This window comes from Zosterops lateralis, assembly GCF_965231275.1.
Source record: "Zosterops lateralis genome assembly, chromosome: Z".
NCBI classification, from domain to species: domain Eukaryota; kingdom Metazoa; phylum Chordata; class Aves; order Passeriformes; family Zosteropidae; genus Zosterops; species Zosterops lateralis.
This window is the reverse complement of record NC_139800.1, coordinates 37,930,305-37,952,498: the sequence shown is the minus strand read 5'-3', so window position 1 is coordinate 37,952,498 and position 22,194 is coordinate 37,930,305. Positions and strand designations below refer to the sequence as shown.

At 42.1% G+C, this 22,194-nt stretch overlaps 1 protein-coding gene across 1 annotated transcript in view; it reads right to left on the bottom strand.

Annotated features, from left to right (window-relative positions):
- The window catches only part of NTRK2 (neurotrophic receptor tyrosine kinase 2), a gene marked incomplete at its 5' end in the record, with an annotated part of 205,074 nt that overhangs the window by 27,449 nt on the left and 155,431 nt on the right, over window positions 1-22,194 (bottom strand). The window contains one exon of the mRNA XM_083884010.1: window positions 19,389-19,623. Within this exon, the coding sequence (XP_083740136.1) occupies window positions 19,389-19,623 (235 nt within the window). The remainder of the gene's footprint in view (window positions 1-19,388; window positions 19,624-22,194) is intronic.

Genomic DNA, 22,194 nt, shown 5'->3' with positions numbered 1-22,194 from the left:
TTTGCTAAAGATGATTTAAAACTCTGCTTGCTGTATCCAAAAAACAAACAGCTCATGCATATGACAGGCTGCCAAGAATGCAGGACCCTGCCCTTTGCTTAGCTCACAAGCAAGAAAAATCTTTTACAAGGATAGTGGCAGGCAGTATGCTGCATTAAATCTCATCATCAGAAAATAACATTGGCAGCATAATCAGCTGCAAAAGGACTGCATGCAGAGCAGTAATTTGCAAAGAGCCCAGCCTATCAGTTAGCCATCCAAAGCGACTTTGTGGTGACAGGCATCTGGTAAATCAATCTGGAAAGAATCCATATTCTCCTGATAGCATCACAGTTTTATTTTGTGGGCCTGGGCTGAGGCAGTATGAGGAACATAGAAGACAAAAACAGTAGGACAAATTATTTATGATCATCCTGACTGCCATTCATGTTGCTTCTTTTTTTTTTTCCTCTTTATATTTATAATGGCTGTGAAATTATTGCAACATTGATGTGATATCAAAGAATATCTGGCAATATATTTAATAAGCAGTTCTTTATCTTCTTAAAATTATACTGCCAGGGGGAAAAAAAGGAAGTTCAGGGAAGGTCAGGGAAGGGAAGTTCAGGGAAGAGAAGAGAAGAGAAGAGAAGAGAAGAGAAGAGAAGAGAAGAGAAGAGAAGAGAAGAGAAGAGAAGAGAAGAGAAGAGAAGAGAAGAGAAGAGAAGAGAATTTCTTTGCTCTGTAAGATTTCTCCCTGTCTATGTAGACGACTAAATCCAGATTTACAGAAACATAATCTTGAGGACCATAAAATAATCTGAAGGACTGTCTTCATACACACCTTGAAAGGACTAGATGATGCTATGAAAGAATCCCTTTAGGGAGGCTCAGACTGCATCATATTCTATATACCAGTATAAAAAACCCTCCCAGCTTATATTTCCAGCAAAACATTTTGATTTGCTTCATGGTGTGGTATGCAGGAATTAGATCACATGAGATGTGATTTTTTTTTTTCACCCTGTAGACCCAGCAGTGAACATGGAAGTGAAATCAGACATAAAGCAATTACAAATTTACAAATTTTTACAGATTTGCATTAATTGCATTAATTTGCAATTAATGAGAGTAAAAGCAAAATTTCTGTCCCCAGTAATGTCAATGCCAGTTTGCTTGTTGGTCTGGGAGGTAGACAAGTTTTCATCCTTTGAATATGTACCAGTGTCTTTCTGTCTTCTAGAGAAATTGTGCAGGCTATAAAACTAACTGCTTAGGTCATAGCAATTTTCAAAAGCAACAGAAAAAAATCAATATTTTGTGCTTTACAGTATTGTAGTTTCAAGATTCTTTTATCTCTGAATGGCTTTAATTGTGTTTTATTTTTGTCATGTATTCCTTTATTACACATTTATATTTTTGTAGATCTGTAGCCTTACACATTTATCATCAAAAGACTCACACTTATAGAGCTCTTTTTAAAAAATCCTGGCTTTTAAGTGTGTGATGTGAGTAACTGGAGTGACATTCATTTTACAATGTTCCTTCCACATTCATGAAGAAAAGCTTGAACACAGCTACTGGAACAGAGGACTGAAATGTAGTTTTTGACGAGGCTCAGAAATCATGGATTTCTATAGTTAAAACTTCTTCAAAAGTGTTGGGAAATTGCTTGTATGAGACTAAATAAGGGAGTAGTTTTGAAATTTCATTTGCATCATCTCTCAGTGTTGTAGCTCTATCTGATCATTTCAATGGGTCTGACTCTGCTCCCAGCCCAAATATTTGAGACACCACTATGGCAGCATCAAGCCCTGGATGAAATGAACTGTGGAAGAAAAATAGGAACTGATTGTACATCAAATTTAATTTAAGCTCTTCAAATCCTCGTGGGCTGGACAGCAGTGTTGCAAGAATATTTTTCAGGGCAAATAAATAGTAACTTTTGAAAACAAATTCAAGGGTATTAAGCCAGGGAGTTTGGTTTTTTTTCTTCCATGAAAGCATTTTAGTACACTGGAAAGAATGAAGTTAATTCCTATTCATATGGCTTTTCTTTTGGAGGTTTGTTTACCCACCTGATGGAGATAAAAGTATTTGAGTCACTACAATCTTTTCTAATTATTTTATATCTGTCTTTGATATAAGATGCATATTCTGTCATGCATCTAAAGGTAGTACACAGCTAGAAGCTTGACAGCATTTATACGTGTTTTGGCTCCATTTTATGTAAGACTAGATTAATTCAAAGCCAAATTATCTCTGAAGTCTAATTACAAAGTTCCTGAGACTATAAGATGCAGTATCAGTTTAGATCTGGAGTCCTCACCTTCTGGGAAGCTTAGAGAGCTGTTCCTGACAAGGTGTCAAAAACTTCACCACTGTTTGTGACATCTGGTATTGCAAACATTTCACAAAGGTGAAAAAAATGAAAATTAGAATGTTGAAGATTTGAAGAGTTGAAACCCTTGATTGTCATGGAATAAGTGTATTAATATTTTAAAATGTAATAATTTTAAATTGTAATGTAACAGTAAGGAGTCACCTCCGTGGTCCCCCTGGGAGGGGGCAGTGAAGGGGGGGTTCCTGGTCGCTGGAGGCCGCCCGCAGCACCCCCCCCCACCTTGGGAAAGCCTGCACAGACACCGAAGCGGGCCGTCCTGGCCCCAACCCCCGCCGTGGCACCGCCAATGAGGGCAGCCCGCTGCCGCCGCCACCTGCAGCCCCCCCCCGATGCCGGAGCAAGCTACCCGCCACCTCAAGAAAAGCCTGCACCTCCCCCCCAGATCCCAGAGCGGGCTCGCCCGCTGCTTTGAGAGAGCCTGCAACCCCCGTGAAATGCCGGCTGCCCGCGCCTTCCCCCCCCCGCCGCTGCCAAAGCTATGCTGTGTGCTCCCCCCCCGCCCCGGCGTGGCTCTACCAACGGGACGGCCCACCCCGGCCCGCTCCAAAAAACCCGCTCCCGAGCCGTGGCGGATCGCTGCCGAGGCGCCGCCACTGGCGCCTCCCCCCTCGCATCGAAACCGCAGGACCCCCGAGGCGCCCCCTCCCCGTGTAGCGCAGCCATCTCGCTGCTGCCAGTTGCAAAATAACTCCAGTCCACCATGAGGCTGCTGCAGCCCCTGCCCCCTCCCCCGGGGCAACGCCGTAATACATGTAAATTAAGAATCCCAAAGCATTCTGGGACCCTTTTTAACACCAAAAACCCCCTATAAAAATAAATCTAAGTAAGATTTAAACCCACAAAACCCAGTACTAAGCTGTGTATACCCTAGAGTATTAATAGAGCTAATTAATACAATTTTTGTAACTCGCTGTAACCTAAAAATACCAAAAAAAAGGTGAGACTCCGAGGCAAACAAACAAAAATCAGAACTCCTTGGAGACCCCCGGTGAGGGAAGAGTTCTCCAGCTTTGCAGGAACATCCGGCTGCAAAGCTGACCAAGACCCTCCCCCTCAAAGGCGAACCCGGATGCTGGCCCCTCGAGACACCCTTGTAAGAGCTGATTAATAAAGGCATTTTAAGGAGAAAAATATTTTCTCCGCCCATTTTTAACACCTTGGGGACTCGTCTGGGATTGGCCACGCCCAGAAGAGGACCGAGACGGGAAGGCGCCGCCCACCTTGGACCTCCTGGACAGCTGCCCTCCTGGACCAAAGAGGACAACGCACGCCAGCCTCGAGGGACACATGGCAGCCACAAGGGGGCGCCATTGAGGAGCACCGGGTAAGTATAAACTCGGTGGCGAGAGTGGAGACGTGCGAGTGTGTGTGAGTGAGACGGGGGCCAGCAGCTCGGATCCCCGAAGCGAGTGAGAACTCCTCAGTACTGCATTTCCACCTCTTCGCGAGAGGAGTGGTCAGGAACAGGAGGAAGCGAAAGGAAACAGAGTGAGAGAGGCGTCTCCAGGGGTGTAGAGGACCCCCCTCCGGACGTGCGGAGGCTGAATAGAGTGTGAGTGGCACGTCATAGGGTAAGCGGTACTGTAGGTTTCCCCTAGACCAGTAGGGGCAAACCACCCAGGTCACCTCAAGTGTGCGGGGAGGCCAGGGACAAGTGTGTGAGGCACGCACCACACCGACGCAGGAGAAAGGGTGGCTAGGGGCTGCTCCCAGTGACCTGCAGGGGTGTGGGGAGAGCAAGAGGTACTGGCCAAGGTTACCAGGGGCTGCTCCCAGGAGAGGGGTGGCCAGGCTGAGGTAACTGATGGGGTACAGGACGGTCACATTGGACGGCGGTGCCCAAAGGGGGGCACGCTACCGGGTGTGAAGAGTGCACTGGGCGGGGGTCAATTTAGATACGCTACCGGGTTTGAGTGTGTCGTGCTGGGCGGGGGTGGCCAGGAGCGCCATGCTACCGGACACGGAGAGGTAAAACTGGGCGGGGGTATTTAAAGCTGATGCTACCGGGTGCAGTGAGTGAAAGTTAGGGAAGTTCCAATGTGCGAGGGACTTGACGATAGGGCGAGTGAGTGAGTCGCATGCTCTGTGTGTGTATCCTGGCAGAAGTAGCAACTGGAACCCTGGGCCCAGGTTGGCCGACTGCTTACGGGGATACGCCGGACGTGCAGGAGGGAAAGATTGTACCGGCTGGGGTGGTGACGAAAGCACCAGGAGTGCTGAGGCCATTGACAGGTACCGGGGGCTGGCTGTGGCAGGGGTTGGGACCCTAAGGGCGGGTCATACAAACTGCTTCCAGGGCTCACGAGTGAGTGTGAATTGAGTGAGTTTGAGTGAAAGTGCTTTAAAGAAATTTTAATAAAGTTACCAAGTAAGAATGGGTGCTTGGATAAGTAAGCCAGAAGAAGCTGAAAAGCAGAAAGACAGAATACCACATATCCCTCCAGGGAGCCCACTAGGAAAGATGATAGAACAGTGGGACAGGGAGGAGAGTACTAGAGATTTAGATAAAATCAAGATGATTCATTATTGTGTAGAGGTATGACCTACTCTGAGTCTACCTGGAGAATGGCCATGGCATGGAACAACAGACCCTTGGATGTGTGCTCAGTTAAATCAGCATCTGAGAGCCCGAGGTGACATAGAAGCAGAACAAGTACAGTATGCTGCTTGTTGGGAAGAACAAAGCAGAAACAGAGAGAACATAAAAATTTGTAAATTACAGGGGAAAAAAGAAAAGAGTGATAAATATAAAGAAGAGAATGGCCCTATTTGGGATCCACTTAGTTACTTACCTACCCCTCCAGCATATCCGGATATGCCCCAGGTTCCCCCTGGAAACCCCTTTCGACTTCCCCAAACTGTAACCCCTGTTTCTCCCATACCTTCAGCCCCAAGCCACCCTCAACTCCCTCAAACTAATTCCCCTATTCCTCCCTCTAATCCTCAAACCTTACCTACCAATACCCTTGTCCCTTCCCTAACCAGCCCTCCAGTGAGTCTCCCTCCATCAAGTACTAACCCCTTCTATTCAACAGAAATACCTGCAGTTTCCCCAAACAGCAGCTATGTTTTTTCTCCCTTGCCCTCCATGGTTCCAGCCCCACTTGCAAATTGGGAACCAAATTTACCCACCCCAAGCATAGAGCGTCCCTCTGAAAATAATCCAGAGGGACATTCCTATAACACCAGATCTAAAGCAAAGCTTTTTCCTTTGAGAGAAGTTCCCATGGGCGGAGTTGCTGGAGGGGTGGGATTTGTAAATGCCCCCCTGACAGCCTCAGAGGTCAGGAACTTCAAGAAGGAATTAGGAAACTTAGTAGAAGATCCAGTGGGGGTGGCTGAACAAGTAGATCAGTTCCTGGGTCCCAATATTTTCACGTGGGTGGAAATAAATTCTATATTTAGAATTTTATTTAGCCCCGAGGAGATAAGGATGATTCGAACAGCGGGGATACGGATTTGGGAAAGGGAGAATAGAATGGGGCCCCCAGGGGAACATAAACTGCCAGTGAGTGACCCAAAGTGGAACCCAAATAGGGAAGAGGATATGAGAAATATGGATGATTATTGAAATTTGGTAATCAAAGGAATTAAAGAGTCAGTCCCCCGAAGCAATAACTCAAAACTTGCATTTTATAGTATGCAAGGAAAAGATGAGACCCCAGCCACTTGGCTAAGCAGAATAAAACAAAATTTCCGAGTATATTGTAATATTGACCCGGAAAGCCCTGAAGGCCAGGTGTTACTTAAAACACAATTTGTTACCAAGTCCTGGCCAGATATTAGAAGAAAATTGGAAAAGATGGAAGACTGGCAAGATAGAGGAATAAATGACTTGTTAAGAGAAGCCTTAAAAGTCTATTTAAGAAGGGAAGGAGAAAAAGCCATAACAAAGGGAAAAATCATGGTAGCTGTGGCTAGAGAAAGTGTATCCAACCAGAGTACACCCCACCGAGAGAATGGAAAGCCAGTAAGAGGGCAAAGAAATAATCTACTACCCTGGGTGACCCCTAAAAGACAAGGAGAAACTCAAAAGTGTTTCTACTGTGAAGGAATAGGGCACCTAAAAAAGGATTGCCAAAAGTTATCTTTTGATGAGGCAATCAAGAAAGAAAAAGATGCATTAGAAAGTATATTAAAGGGGGAAGATGATGAAAATTAAAATGTCTTAAACTGTATGACTTTCAAAAATTGTGTTAACCAAATTAATAGAGGAAACAGAGCTAAATTGGCTCAGCTGTTTGCCTCTTGCTCTTTTGTGAATCAACACCTGGCCCCAATCTAACATAAGAGCTTCCCCTTATAAAATAATGTTCAAACTTCCATTCTTGTTAACCCCCTATAGCACTGGAGGTTACCAAGAAAGAAAAACCAGAACCCCAAAATCCCCAAACTTCTCCCCTTAATTTAAATATCTACCAAATTAACCCTGAAAATTGAGTATTGATCAAGTCCTGGAGTAGTACTCCATTGACCCCAAAATATGAAGGTCCTTTCCAGGTGCTGCTAACCACCCATACTGCAGTCCGAACACAAGAGAAAGGTTGGACCCATGTTACCAGAGTGAAAGGACCAGTGCCAGCTCCGAATAATCTGTCCAGCCCAGACTTCCAAGAAAACATCCCCAGTGGATGGTTGTTTCACATTCAGACCCTTTAAAAATAACCTTCAAGAAAAACCCAAAAACTCAGTGAAAAAAACTATATAAGCCAAGTATTACATACAAGAGGTTTGGGGTTTTTTTACTGTTTGTATTAATAGTTGTAATATTATTGTTAAGAGTTTATTGTTGTTATTGTTGAAAATGTGATGTTGTTATTGAGAGCGCATATCAATCACAGAAGTTGTGGGATTGTTTGTTGTTTTAAATTAGTATAAATTATTAGAAAAATTACTACAAAAATTTAGAAATCTCTCATAGAGCACACCCCAAGAAAGCTACCTAAAAGCTAACAGCCAAGTGTGTTGGTGCAAGAGAAAAACTCTGGAAGCTGAACCTGAAAAGCTCCTAAACACAAGAGGCAAGGCCAGGTGAGACCTAAAGATGGGAAAGATTCATACTGGACTCTTGGGAGGACTAATAATAGTCTGGATGATGAGTAGACCCATAAAAGGAGCTGGTTCAAAAGAACATTCCCCCATCAATGATGGGAAGAACTCGCAGTCCTCAATGAGAGTTTATACCAACGCAAACCCCACTTGCTTTGCTGACTTCCAACTCTCAACCTGTCAGGAAGAGAGAAAACAATTAGTCACAAGAAATACTGCCACCCTTGAGCAAGGCCTGATTGGAGAGTGCTCTATAAGAGAATGGTTTTGGCTAAAAGAAATAAGTATTTTAAGAAAAGTTATAAACCTCATAAAAGGAAAACCACAAACAATAATTGAAATAGGCAAACCCCTCAGTAAAAACTTGTTTATTAGTTTGATAAAAAGAATTGGCTACAGAAAGTCCCTAGTAGTCAAAAATGTGGCCCAAATTTGGACTCCTTTCAACACCAAAAGCACCTCAGGGAAAGCCCCAAAAATTGGGCAAGAAATGACAAAACAAAACCAATCTGTGATTGATATGAGCAAAGTCCAAACTTGGACAGGTAAAGTTTGGATCCCAGAAAAAATCAGAAAAACATGTAAGTCAACCACCTGGGCACAAGATGAGTCTTGGAAGTACAAAACCCTCATGTATATGTTAAACCAGACTATTCAATTGCAGATAATATTCAAAATAATAGTAAATAGAACAGTCTTAGCCCTAGATCACATGAGCCATCAAATAGCCCAAACAAAAGCAGAAATAGACCAAATAAAATTAGTCGTAAATTATTTGCTAGCAAATGAAAGTAAACTCTGTGAAAAGTTTAATTCATCAAAATGCTGCTCTAAAACAAAAACAAAAAAAATTCCCAAAAGAAAAAGAGTCAATACCAATTGGTGGAACAATTTTAAACCCCTGAAAGAAGGCTGGTGGAAAAAACTGAATTTATAATCTTGAGTGTAATTATAATTTTCCTCTTTATTTGAATTATAACCTCCACCGTACAAGCAAGTCTTCAAATTCTAAAACTCAGCCCCAAAAAGCCTGCAAGTGTACTAGAACTAACATCTAGTACAAAAAACACTTGATAAAGCAGAAAAAATTTATAATCAGTATCAAAAGTCACAAGAAATATATTACCAAAAATAAAGTGATGCAGGTTAAAAACCTGATCAAAAGATAAGAGGAGGGATTGAAAAAAATGAAAATTAGGATGTTGAAGATTTGAAGAGTTGAAACCCTTGATTGTCATGGAATAAGTGTATTAATATTTTAAAATGTAATAATTTTAAATTGTAATGTAACAGTAAGGAGTCACCTCCGTGGTCCCCCTGGGAGGGGGCAGTGAAGGGGGGCTGCTTGGTCGCTGGAGGCCGCCCGCAGCACCCCCCCCCACCTTGGGAAAGCCTGCACAGACACCGAAGCGGGCCGTCCTGGCCCCAACCCCCGCCGTGGCACCGCCAATGAGGGCAGCCCGCTGCCGCCGCCACCTGCAGCCCCCCCCGATGCCGGAGCAAGCTACCCGCCACCTCAAGAAAAGCCTGCACCTCCCCCCCAGATCCCAGAGCGGGCTCGCCCGCTGCTTTGAGAGAGCCTGCAACCCCCGCGAAATGCCGGCTGCCCGCGCCTTCCCCCCCCCGCCGCTGCCAAAGCTATGCTGTGTGCTCCCCCCCCGCCCCGGCGTGGCTCTACCAACGGGACGGCCCACCCCGGCCCGCTCCAAAAAACCCGCTCCCGAGCCGTGGCAGATCGCTGCCGAGGCGCCGCCACTGGCGCCTCCCCCCTCGCATCGAAACCGCAGGACCCCCGAGGCGCCCCCTCCCCGTGTAGCGCAGCCATCTCGCTGCTGCCAGTTGCAAAATAACTCCAGTCCACCATGAGGCTGCTGCAGCCCCTGCCCCCTCCCCCGGGGCAACGCCGTAATACATGTAAATTAAGAATCCCAAAGCATTCTGGGACCCTTTTTAACACCAAAAACCCCCTATAAAAATAAATCTAAGTAAGATTTAAACCCACAAAACCCAGTACTAAGCTGTGTATATCCTAGAGTATTAATAGAGCTAATTAATACAATTTTTGTAACTCGCTGTAACCTAAAAATACCAAAAAAAAGGTGAGACTCCGAGGCAAACAAACAAAAATCAGAACTCCTTGGAGACCCTCGGTGAGGGAAGAGTTCTCCAGCTTTGCAGGAACATCCGGCTGCAAAGCTGACCAAGACCCTCCTCCTCAAAGGTGAACCCGGATGCTGGCCCCTCGAGACACCCTTGTAAGAGCCGATTAATAAAGGCATTTTAAGGAGAAAAATATTTTCTCCGCCCATTTTTAACAAAGGCATATGTGTTACAGCTACATAGGTAACCACAGATTCTCTGACTGCATGTTTTCTGTCACTGATGCCAACAGCCTCTGATTAAATCTTTGCAACTGACTTCCCTTCCACTCCATGTTGGAGTGGACACATGCTCCATTGGACAGAAAAAGGACCCAGAGAGCAGTGAAAATGGAAATGATCTGCAGTGTCACACATTTCTTCCCCATTTCCATCACCACCAGTAGCTCTTCGCTATGTACACACGAATCTGCAGAGCCAGATTTGTAGCCTCGGCTCTATTACTAACTGCTGCTGTCCTCTCATCCTCTCGATCCATCCTGTTACATGTAGCACTTCATAGTCTAATTGTCTAGTTCTTCCTTCCTGTGCTTCCTGAGTTCTGTGGGCCAAAAAAGTGCCAATTGTTCGTAAAGCCCAGGGTAAAAAAAAAAATGCATATTTAGGAAAACTGCCTAGCAACTGCTTTCTTTAGTGCAAGGAGAGAGGCCATTTGCATAAGAAAACCTTCCAGCTGGAAGCTTGCAAAGACTCTGCTGGGTGCTGATTGTTTGACCAGACATCAAAGGAGAATTCCCATTTAAGGACTGCCCCCTCTGGGTGGCCTTTCTGTGCTGTCCCACCATCAGCGGGGGCAGTGGCCGCCGCACAGATCGCTCCAGTGCTTCGCGGCGCCCAGGAGATGACATTCCAGTATCGGACTGTGCTCCCAGAGATCTTTTACTGATTTTGTTACCACATCATCTTTTCCTCACACTGCGCACGTCACACATGAAAAAGTCAACAGTTTCAGCTGCTGACCCTTGGAGTTCTGTAAATTGCTTTGCAGATTGCCTGCCAAAAGTGACAATCTGTAGCACTGCAGTACAGTATCTCCAGATATTTACACATGGTTCCTCCCCATAATGACTAAAAGGCATTATTAGTCTGCACAAAGATCTGGCCCAAGAAGAAAAAATATATATATATATTAGTTGCTAATTTCTCTTGCTGTTTATGCCTAGAAAAAGTTGCCCATAAACTTCACTTTTTAAAACCCGGACAAAACATTGGCTCTAGTAAAGTCAATGGAAATAACCTCCACCAATATTCGAAGTACAATCCAGCAAATTCTGAACAGGGATAGGATTGAGGACATGGCTCTCTTATGTGCTAATCATCTAAACAACAGTTAAATCGTTTCAACACCTGCAAAAAATAGCTTTGTACAGCTCTGCTGCTACTTAATGGAATGAGGCGATTACGATCAGAGTTCTGCAAAGCTCTCCAAATTGCAGTTCCTAAGGCTAATTTCAATGTGTGAATCATTGCTTTCCTGCAATTTATATCCATATGTGTGGTTATTTTTGAGAATGATTCAGTTTTTTATGTACAATTTTAAAAGGACTTTTTAAGTTAATGAACATCTGTGCTAAGAGCCCCTCAACAGAAAAGCTTATGTCAGCCACTGGTGACGACGACTGTGTAAACTTCCTGTTATCCTATAGGCGTGCATGTGGATCCTATGGCTCTTACCAACTGCATACTGCAGGAGTAACTAGCTGAAAAGCACTACATTAAAACGCTTTAACAATAGGGTGGGAAATCCAAAACTTCCAATCCCTTAAAAATGGTAATATCTGTTCCATAACCAATAACGAATGAAATATTAAATCCTCAAAGCTTTTAACAGAAGCAAACAGAGGAAAAATTTCCATTTGAAAATTTCCAAACACTTCAATATTTTGATTGACACACAATTCAATACTTTTAGCTATAGTGTAGTTCAACAGGATTTCTACATAACATGTTTGTTTCTAGGTACTACCTTCTGGCTTGAACATGTTTTCTCAAGGTGAACTTATTTCTTGACATGCTGCATGAGAACTATGTTGGTATAAATGTAGTGGTGGTGGATATACAAAGGCAAAGTTAGGCACTGAAATTCAATGGGTAATCAAGTAACTGGTCACAGCAACAAGGCCACTTTGCTTTAGTCTGTCTTTTAATCAGCTTAATTTTTCAACCTAGTTGTTATGGTTTTTGTTTCTGCCCTTTTTACACTCTGATCCCGCAGACTGAAGGAAAATATACTTCAGGAGCCATGAAGCTGTCTTCTAATTTGCACATTTAAAACAAAAGGGGGCTTAAATCTGGCCAAATGAAGTATGTCAGAACCTCCCAGTTAAAAGTCTCATTTTCTGTATTACCAACTTGTCATTAACCTTGTAAGACAGAGTTTAGCAAGAACTGACTGTTAAATGCAGCACACTACACATGTTGGACATCTGATGTTCCTTCTCCTAACACTAATAAGGAGAACTTTCTTGGGCTTCTTAGGATCTGTGTTGGTGAAAACAGATGGAAACGAGTGCAAGTAGGACCAATAAACCTGATGTGAAGATGATGAAAAAGCTTCACTTAGGAAGTGACTACATCTACAGCTATTCTAAAACAGTTGGAACTTGTTCTTGCTTAAGACAAAACTGAAATTAGGTTTTCTGTGAAGAACTGAAGTAGTTAAACAGCTGTAACTGCAAACAAAACCAGGAATCCAGCCAGTAGTTGTCTAAGTAAACACAAAGCTGTGGACAGACCATGCCTCCTGCACAGCACAGAACATACGCTGGCATGGGCAAGTAATGACAAGTATCAAGCCATGGTGCTCATCTTTTGTCATTAGGATAATGCTATGCCCTGCTGAATACCAGTTTCTAAATGCTGACATTGCAGTGACTTTTAGGAAGCCCTTTAAAATCATTAGGCCTAATTCTGCTTGTGATTATGTTACTTTACATACAGAGCTACCGCACTGACTTCAAGGCAGCTACTTTGCATTTACATCTCTCAAGCTGGCCTATTATTTCTTGTATTGTTTCCAGTTGCATGAAATCATCTGTGCATATCCTCCAGGGCTGCTGGAACCCTCTGTCCTCCCCAGCACTACGGATGATGCAATGAGCCTCTGACGGAGGAGGAAAGCCAAGAAGTCCATGTAGGGAAGCAGATAATTTCCTTTTGAGCAATGGATGCAAAAATAGCAGCTAATAAAAAGCCTTCAAACTGTGCTTTCAAACTGTGACAATTCAATACACACACCTACGAGAATGCCTTGACAGGCTGCTTGACTTCCCAGTAACTCTTTCTTGTTTTCTTTAGTGCAGCCTCCTGCAACTCCCACACACAGGTATTCATCTCTGTAGTGACAGCTGAGACCTGCAGGTGTTTGCTGCTATTGCTCTTTCAGAATAGACAGACACTTGTTCTTCACTGTAAACATTTGTATCATGGTGTTTGCCTGGCTAGTTACAGCCCAAATAATGATAAACCAGCCTTTTCTTTTTTTAGTCCCTTGCTGTCATGCACCAATTCTCTTTGCAAATAGGCATTAGGTACTGGAAATAGCTTAAGCAAGATCACTCTCTGGTGATTATTTTACTAGCCTTATCTTTTGGAAAATATTTCATAGAGTGTCACCAGAAAGGTATATCATGCAGTTTCCAAAAATATAGCACTCTACAACATTAGATTCCTACATGAAAGGGGAGTATGGCAAGATGCTCTTCCATTTCTTTAATTCTAATCTTATTTTACTGTTCTTCAAACTGCTACTTTGGCCTTGCTAAGGAACAGCAAAAATCAGAACAAGAACTGTTTGCTGAGGACTTTTAACACTCACAAGTGTCAAAATAGTTTCTCAAAAGAGTTGTTCACCTTTTTTATGTAGCAAGCAGGTCCAAATTCTATGTATTTTTAAAATAGGCTCGGAATGGCAAATTGTGCAACCATTAGTTTTTCTGAAAGTCTGGGAGGTTAAGGAGTTTAATAATGTCTCCTGTCTTAACTGAAAGCACATGGGAACTCTATTTTTTTAAAAAGACAAACATCCTAGAATACTTAATGCTAGCTTTAAATAGAAATTATCAAGGAAACAAAGCTATGAAAATCTAGGAAACTTCCTTACAAACCTTTCTCACCCCACCAGCTGTTTACTTTTTGATACCTTGATTCTGTTTCTTTATTTCTTTACACTAATTTAGACAAGACCTGAATTCTAATTTAAAAAAACCAAAACAACCCAGTCCCCACAGAAGCCAAAAAATAAAATAGAAACAACAGTCTTTCTCAACCACTAGAGGTACAAAATGTGCCAGTATGAATTGCAAAGTCATTCACTGAGGGACTGAAACCAACAACTTTGAGGAGAAAAGAGATGTTCTTCATTTGGAAGGAGCAGAAAATGAACATGGCCCAGGGCATTGTCTGACCATACAGTTAACATATGCCAATGACACAGGCTATGTGAGTTTAGATGTACCATGCAGCACATTTTCATTAGAGGCTGGGAGGTACCTCTAGTCCAAGAAAGGGAAAAATCTGATTTGGAAAATACCACTCACAGTTCTAGCAATGTCTGTGCCACAAAGGGATACAGACATTGCTTTTTCACACACTGAAAGTTGTTGGAGAAGGCTAGTGGAAGGGGGAAGAAATGAAGACACATATTTTCCTGACAATGGGCCTTCTTTAAACCTCTAATACAGTCTAGTAGGGGACAGGAGTAGGTTCTCTAAATACAATTGAGATTTGAAGGCTGGAAAGAGAGTAGAATAATGTGATTAAGTAGGTGTCTATTGTTCATGAGTTAATTCAGATTGCTGGATTTAAAAAAAAAATTAAAAATATGCAGGTGTTAGGACAGACGAGCTGTTATGCAGTCTTCTGGAAAAAGCACTGGCAACACAAAATTCTACTTATTTGCAGCGTCCACTTTGAGAGAAGGGGCTGTATGAGAGGACAGGAGTGATTCAGGAGTTAGAAATCAGGAGTTAGAAGGTTAGGCTTCAGAAATATAAGATTGCTGCTATCCAGTTCTGTACCTGATAGGTATTTGAGAAGAAGCCTGTCAGCATTTTGCAGGCTGCACCTTATTTACTGATTCAACTGAACTCTTTCTTCAGCACTTGCCTTTTTGTTTTCTTTCTTGTGGTATGATTTGATTCTGGATCATCCTTGGTTCCCACACTACTCTAGGGTGCTGAGGATAGGCCAGGTGTGCTCTGAGGAGCATCACCAAGAGCAAGTCATGCCACATGCTGGTGCAGCTATGTTGAGCCCACATAGCTTTCTACAATTTGCCAGTTAAGGAGGTGCTTTTCACAGAAATGTCTGATGGGGAGTGCTGTCACATCTTGCTATGTGTCAGGTGTGACTGACTTCCTCTCAGGAATTTTTGCGAAGCATAGTTTATCTTTAGGTGCTTAGGACACTGTTGGAATCTTCTCTTTTTCTCTGGCAGGCTAGAAATTATATGGGGCTTGGTGTCTTATATAGAAGGGGCTAAAGTACTAGTGAGTGTTGGTGTTTTCCCTGCAGCATGACAAGGTCTCAGGTTCTTGTCGCTCCTACCCTTAACACCTACTTTGTGGCTTCCTTCAAGAGAGAAAGAGGCTTGGAAGCCTGTGCCTCTTCTTCCAATCTGACATGTTATGTTCTCTTTAAATAGCAAAGTGGTACAAAATGTGGAGAGGATTTTAAAGACAAATGGAGTCACTGAAATTTATACGGAAACGCATCCTCTTAGTCCTCTCCCCGATCTGTACCAGAAGTGAAGGAAACCAAACTCTGAACCTCTCTTTAGTTTTAGGGCAAATTGGGCTTAGAGGAAGAGGGAAACCTCACTAGGCCCAGTCTTTTGACAGAGTTTGGAGTGGTTTGTGCAAGCTGAGAAAAGGAGCCCATATTTTCTCTGCTGCTCTTGTGCTGTTACATAAAGGCAAGTAGGTTATACAATAGCTAAATAAAGATTACAAAACTGAGCTTAATAAATCTAAATAAGAAACAGAATGTCTATCCTGCACTGGAGAAACATAAAAATGGGTAAGGGTGAAACTCTAGTCCTAATGAAGTTGATGGCAAAGCTCTTCATTAGTCTGGTGAGATCACAGTTTCATCTGAAACCTTGGATCAAGCCTGTAGTTGGCTGACCAGGCTGGTTATTTAAAGCATATCCATTTAAAGTTTTTCCAAGTACTGGGATGACTTCTACTTTTTTTCAAGCTTTTTGCTTATAATTAAGAAATGCTGAAATTATTTTAAGACCAAATACTAAGCAATCACTTGCAAACCTGAACTGGAATTCTAAAAAGGCCCTGATATCTCTGAATGCAAGAACACGTATCAACAAAGTAGTTCTTCCCAGACTTCAGGGTCAACACTTAAAAGCACTGAAAGCTACTTTAAAGCATTACTTGGGTATCTTAGAGTAAGATAGGAAACCCTGATCTGTGAGGGTAGGAAATCAAACAACAGACCCAGATATCAACAAAACAAATAAAAGCCCCTAATGAACTTGAGACCTAAGCTCTGCAAATAAATAACTTTGGGAAAGGATCTTTTGTGCTATAAGGATTGCTGTGCAGCAGTGCTGCTGGAGCTGTTTGGCTCGCAGACCAAACCAATTACTTGTGAGTTGTTTAACTTTGGCCTAGGGTGTAGAGCACTTCTGGGTAAGAAAAGCTATTGCAGTTTCTTCATGTTCCCGGGCTCATCTGGTCTGACTATCAAAGCTTATTGCTATTACATTGGATGTTAGCATGTACATCTGGACTTCCCCTGCCTACAAGATTTCTGCATGATGAAAAAGACAGAAAAAAAGAAAGCGAGAGAAGAAAGGAAAGCTCGTGCAATCAGGGCCACACATCACATGTATTCCCAGTCCAAGGGTTACTTCTCTCCCCCTCTTCCCTGGAGCATCTCTTAACAGCTGAGCTGATTCAATGCAGAAGTCATTAACAATCTAACAGTGCACAATGACTTGGGATCATCCTTATCTTACAGAAGCAAGCTATAAATAATCATCTTGGACAAATCTAACATCATGACTGAAATGCACCCTTGGCAGGCTCCAAGAAAAACAACTCCAGTGTATTAAAACCTACAAATGATGAACCATTTCTTGTAGAACTTTTTGGAATTGTGTAAATCTCTGCAATGACCATCAGACAAAGCTAACAGGGTTGGGGATGATTTGCTTCTTTGTGAGTGATTAAGCCTGGGCAGTTAAAAAGTCTTAGCCTGCTATAAGCAATTAGGTATGTTACATCAGCATCATTCCAGTGTTATCACTGACTTAGGCCTGCCAAGGATGCAGTTCTCCCATCTGGGAATTCATCATTGCCTTGATTTTTTCATGACCTTCTTCTGACCAGCTCACATATGTCCCAGGAAGAGCAGGTCAAAACTTAACAAGCTCAACTGGAACTTCCAACTTTTATCGGCTGTGAAATATGGCAAGCTGTGGCTCTGTCACTCCTCTGCACTAATTAGAAACCAGCTGGAACATGAGGTGCCAGAGAAGTTATTATTTTTCTTACTGTGTAGAACAAGCCACTTCCCAACTTGAAGTTTCATATCCACCCATCCCTCTGCAAGTTTATACCACTTGTTTGGATGGGGCCATGCTATTTTACATCATCCCCTTTGATGCTTGTTTACCTCTTTCTCTTCATTTGCATTTCTGTCTTTCACTAACACCACTCTACAATTACCTTTCTCACCTAATTTTTCCCTTCTCTCACATCAATGATTGCACCCTCTTCACACTACTACCTCTTTCTTCTCCTTTGTTACATCCCGGACCTTGGACCTCGCAGAAGCCCTCCTTCACCTCAAAAGTAAGTGAAGATAAGGAGAGAAGGAAAGAAGAGAGTGATGATATATATATATATATATATATATATATATATATATATATATATATGCTGAGGGACAGTGGGAAATATAATGTACCCCTTAAATGAGATCTTTTAAGAGGTGCCCAAGAATTATCCCGGTTACCCAGAATTTTCTGAATTCCTGCTTTTTCCAAGTCATGGGTGTTGTTCTACCTTTCTGTTTCAGTGGGTAGAAGCTTTGCTTGAGTACTCATGTGCAACACTCGAGGATTAAACCCAGACGTGAGCAGGTGCACTGATGCCAGAGTCTGTAGGCCATCACGTACCTGAGCCAGGCCTCAGTTTTCTCCAGGAACACCATATGACTACTGAGCTTCTACCCCCATTTGTAGGTAGTTTTTATGCAGCAGGGGGAGTTACTATTTTTTTTCCAAAAATAAGCAAAGCCTATGTTCAAAAATGCTGCTTCTGACTGTAACAACCCTTGGAAACACTTCCTGTTTTGCATATACATTCATACTTAAGTGTAATGACTAACATGGTAAACACTGAAGTATGGAACAGAGACATGACTTCAGTCCCAACAAGTGGTGAAAAAATGCAATATGCAAAATCAGATGCAAAATCAAGAAACCTTAGCCTATGCTCTCTGGTGCCCTTTAAAACACAGAGGAAGTTATTACCATTCTGTATACCTTTTTCAAGCTCTGAAGGGCTTGTTTTACGTTGATCAAATAATTTAAAGTGCCAGTTTCCAAAATAACAATGTATAAGAGGAATGTGGATCATTTGTTTACTAAATACTAGGTTTGTCTTTGAAAGGAAAGAAAATTAACAAAGGAAGCTGTTACTTATGAGCTTTTAAGTGAATCAGCATTCAACAATAATTTTCAAAAGTGTAGCTTCCTCTACCCTGTCCAGCCTCAACCAGACATAGAGACAATCTCTTCCCAGGCATCCCACCAATACTGATGGTGAGGTGACACTTTCCTTTATTAACACAATAAAAATTGAGTGGCAAAGAAGGTCATAATGAAAAACTAATAAGAAGTAAGGAATAGAGAGGCAGATACAAAGCATGGTTAAAGATGAAGAGTTTACCTAACAGAATAAACTCTAGGGTTTGTAAATTATTAGCATGGTCATGGGTTGCCTCCCCAAGTCACAAACACCTAACAGGTCCAGTTCCAATCGTGAAATTACAAATGTGATAGCAAACAGCAAATGGTGTCAACTACATGACTTACCACATAGCACAAAGACTATGCCAACAACATCATTAATGCACAGTTTGTTTATCCCAGCAGTCTCAGAAGGTCTTTGCAAAATTCAAGATATCACTTTATGGCAATCAAGCTCAGGGAAAACAGAATGAAAAAAGAGCAATGGGCTACTCTTACCCTTGGCAAAACAGCTCTTCAACATTAAGAAGTAGGACTAAGGCCCTGGCTTAAGGCAGAAAAAAATTCAGGTGCTGAGTATACAACTTCTCACGTAAGAGAGAACAACTACTCTTCTTGAGTAGCTGGTCACTGCTCCTGCCCAGTACTTATTTTTCCTCTAAGTTAGCTGATACCTTATACAACTGCTCCCCAAAGTTATCATTTCCACTTTTCTTAGTGGTATTTAAGAACATATTTTAATAGCTTAAAAGTGTTGGGCCAAATTTGATTGCCCACTCTTCCTTTTCATCTGCTGCTTCTTCTTCACTTATGCCAAGCAAGATTTTTGCCCAGAGAAAAAGACCTTTCTGTGATTTAGAATCTAAACCCAACATATATAAACAACAAAACATGACAAACTACTCTGATTAACTCTCCAAATTTACCAAAACCTTTTAATTCAGAACCAGGGTCTACATATGCTAGGCTCTAAATTACCTGACAGACAGATGGTTACATTTAAAAGCAGAATCAGTCACACCAAAGTGGTAAGAAGACGAAACAAGACCTAGCTTATTACTTATTATTGCAGTTCACTTACCCGATAGTAGTCTGTGCTGTACACATCTCTAGACATCCCAAAATCCCCAATCTTCACCAGTAGGTTTTCACCAACCAGACAATTCCGGGTAGCAAGATCCCGATGCACAAAGTGCTGTGATGCCAGGTAAACCATACCAGAAGCAATCTGCTGGGCAATGTGAAGCATCTGGGATTGGGTCAGCTCAGCAGGACGGTTGCCTTCTGCCATCAGTCCTGCATCTGGTCCATGTGCCCTGCATGAAACACAATCTGAGAAACTGATAGGCCACTTGTAAGATGGAGAAGTGAAAGGCATTAGTGAGTGTCAGCCCACACAACTCCATCAAAACTGCTATAAATTCCTTAGTGAAATAGGGAAAAATTTCTGTCTGGGCATTTTTAATTTACTTTTTTCCTTCAGTGGTGAAAGAGAGGCAGTCTGAAGTGCATTACAAACAGCATATGTATTACTCAAGGAAATCAGGCATATGTGTTCACAATAGTACCCATCTGTCAAAAAGCATCACCTTTCTCCTGTTCCATTCTAGTAACCTTTTCTGGAGAAAGGCTGACAAACAAACCTGCTTGGGAACTAAGGGAAAATCTTATCACTCTGTAAGACTGAAAAACAATTGAGGGAAAGGCAATGAAGTGGCATGCATAACATCACTTTTCCTGTGACTGGCATTTCTTAATTTCTGCAGGGATACAGGCCACTGACCCTTCCATCTTTTCTTAAACAAGAAAGAGCTAGCTTCCTTCTCCATTTGAGAAACAAGGGCAGCAATTTTAAATTTATACTTCTAATTTCCTATCCAAATGCACATCAGGAAAGGATTTTTGCTTATTTCATCACCAAGGTTGAGTCCTGTCTGAGGCTGGAATTCTTCACAATAGGAAGAGGACACAAAACACACACTACTTGGAAAAACAAAACGGCTTCAGGAATACAACTTTTTCAGGACCTAGCAAGTCCCTAAGAAGCAACAATCAACTGATTAATGAGAATACTTATTTGTGCACCATCAAAACCAGAAATATTTTGCATTAGGAAAGCCCAGCAAAGTACTGGGACACAAAAGCTTTACCCATCCTAACTATGTGAGCTCTGGTATGCCTGTATACCCTAGTATCTGGAAGATAGAGACATAAACATGAACAATGCTTCATAGGAAGAACTTCTAGCTAATCCTTATCCAATCAGTGAGGTAATCTGGCAATCACTCCTCATTTGATACATCTCATAATGTTCTAAATACCCTTTGCTATCCATTCTGTTTTTCTGTGTTTTCAGAAGACCTTTCATTCCATTCCTGAAGACTATTCTTTTAAAGAGACCACCTCCTCTCTTCCCTCCTCAACAGAGGTGAGGCCTTAATTTTTCATTAGGGTAAGGACACAGGAGTTTGGAAAAGAGTTGCAAATTAATCAAAATCTGTGAGATCAAATCTGAAACTACCAATTAGAAATATGATATTAAAATTGCCCCAAGGGATAAATTTCATGAGCAAAGTGACAGATGTGAGAAAGAAATGAAGGAGGGTGTGTAGCATTGATGGGACTGTACCTGGTACCAGGCAAAGCAGCTCTCTGCCACGGGGTATGTACAGACAGCTATTCATCTGCTCTAGATTGATGGGGGAGGAATAAATGGGAGGATACGAAATCTCCAACTAAAACTCACAAGCAAATTCCTATTGAAAAATACTGCACCTTTGTCATGCATAGATTTTTTTAATAAGTGTTCTCAGACATGAACCTCTGAGCTGCTAAATTAGAGAACTTTTCATCTTTTGCCAATCTCCCAGAGGACATGGTCTGTATCTAATGGAATTTGTAGATTATTCCTAACATTCCATCCAGCTTGTTTGTCTGCTTGGTGCTGGCCATAAATGAGGTGACCTTCAGTGCCTGCAACAGCCAGGGACATTGACAGATATTTTCTGCCACATCATCCACTAGTACACAGACTGGGCAGGCATGAGTTTGAGGCTTTAGTCCTAGCTCTGAACAGCCTTTGGCTGCATGCAGGCAGCCAGGCTCATCTGGGTTAAATTTTCAGACCAATTTTTCCCCAACAGCCTTTGGTGGCGCTGCAGGGTAAGAAATATGGAACAGTCCACTTTGCCGTGAACCTCTGGTTTGCAACACAAGCTGCAGAAAATGTGAGAGGAATGACAAATTGGAGCTTTGGTTTAACAGCTTGTCCCAGCATAATCATGTTATAAAGACAAAGGCTGATTAATAGTTTTTAAAGGTGAAGGCCTTAAAGTAGGAAATATACTGTCTGCTAAAATACTTTTCAGCACAATAACTCAAAATCAGAGTGACAACATAAGAAAAGGACAATCAAAAAGAATCAAGGCATAAGTATTTTTTATGGAGTAAGAAATTATTTCTCATCAACTGAGAATCTGGCTTCTTCTAAGAGAAATTCAGTGTTCTGAAATTGTACTATGATGGCATCTAGGGAAACCGCAGTTCTCTCCTGATTCACAGCAGAAGACCAAGCAGACAAATGTAAATGTCCTTAATTCTTAAATATACTTAAACCCTTTGCCAGAGAGACAATCAGCCTGGGAAGAGTAGTACTGTTTTCTCTGCATCAACAGTTCAGATCCCAGTTTCTTCATCAAACCTGTCAGCCCCGCCAATAAGGGAGGATGCTAGTTGATGTGATTTCTTTTATGATGTGGCTATTTTTTAAAGAGACAGTAGAAAGACAGCAAACTCATTTCACATATGCAATCAAAAAATGCATAAATTGCAGCATTAGCAATCATAGTGATTTCAGTTATATTTCAGAAAATATGATTCCATTTAAC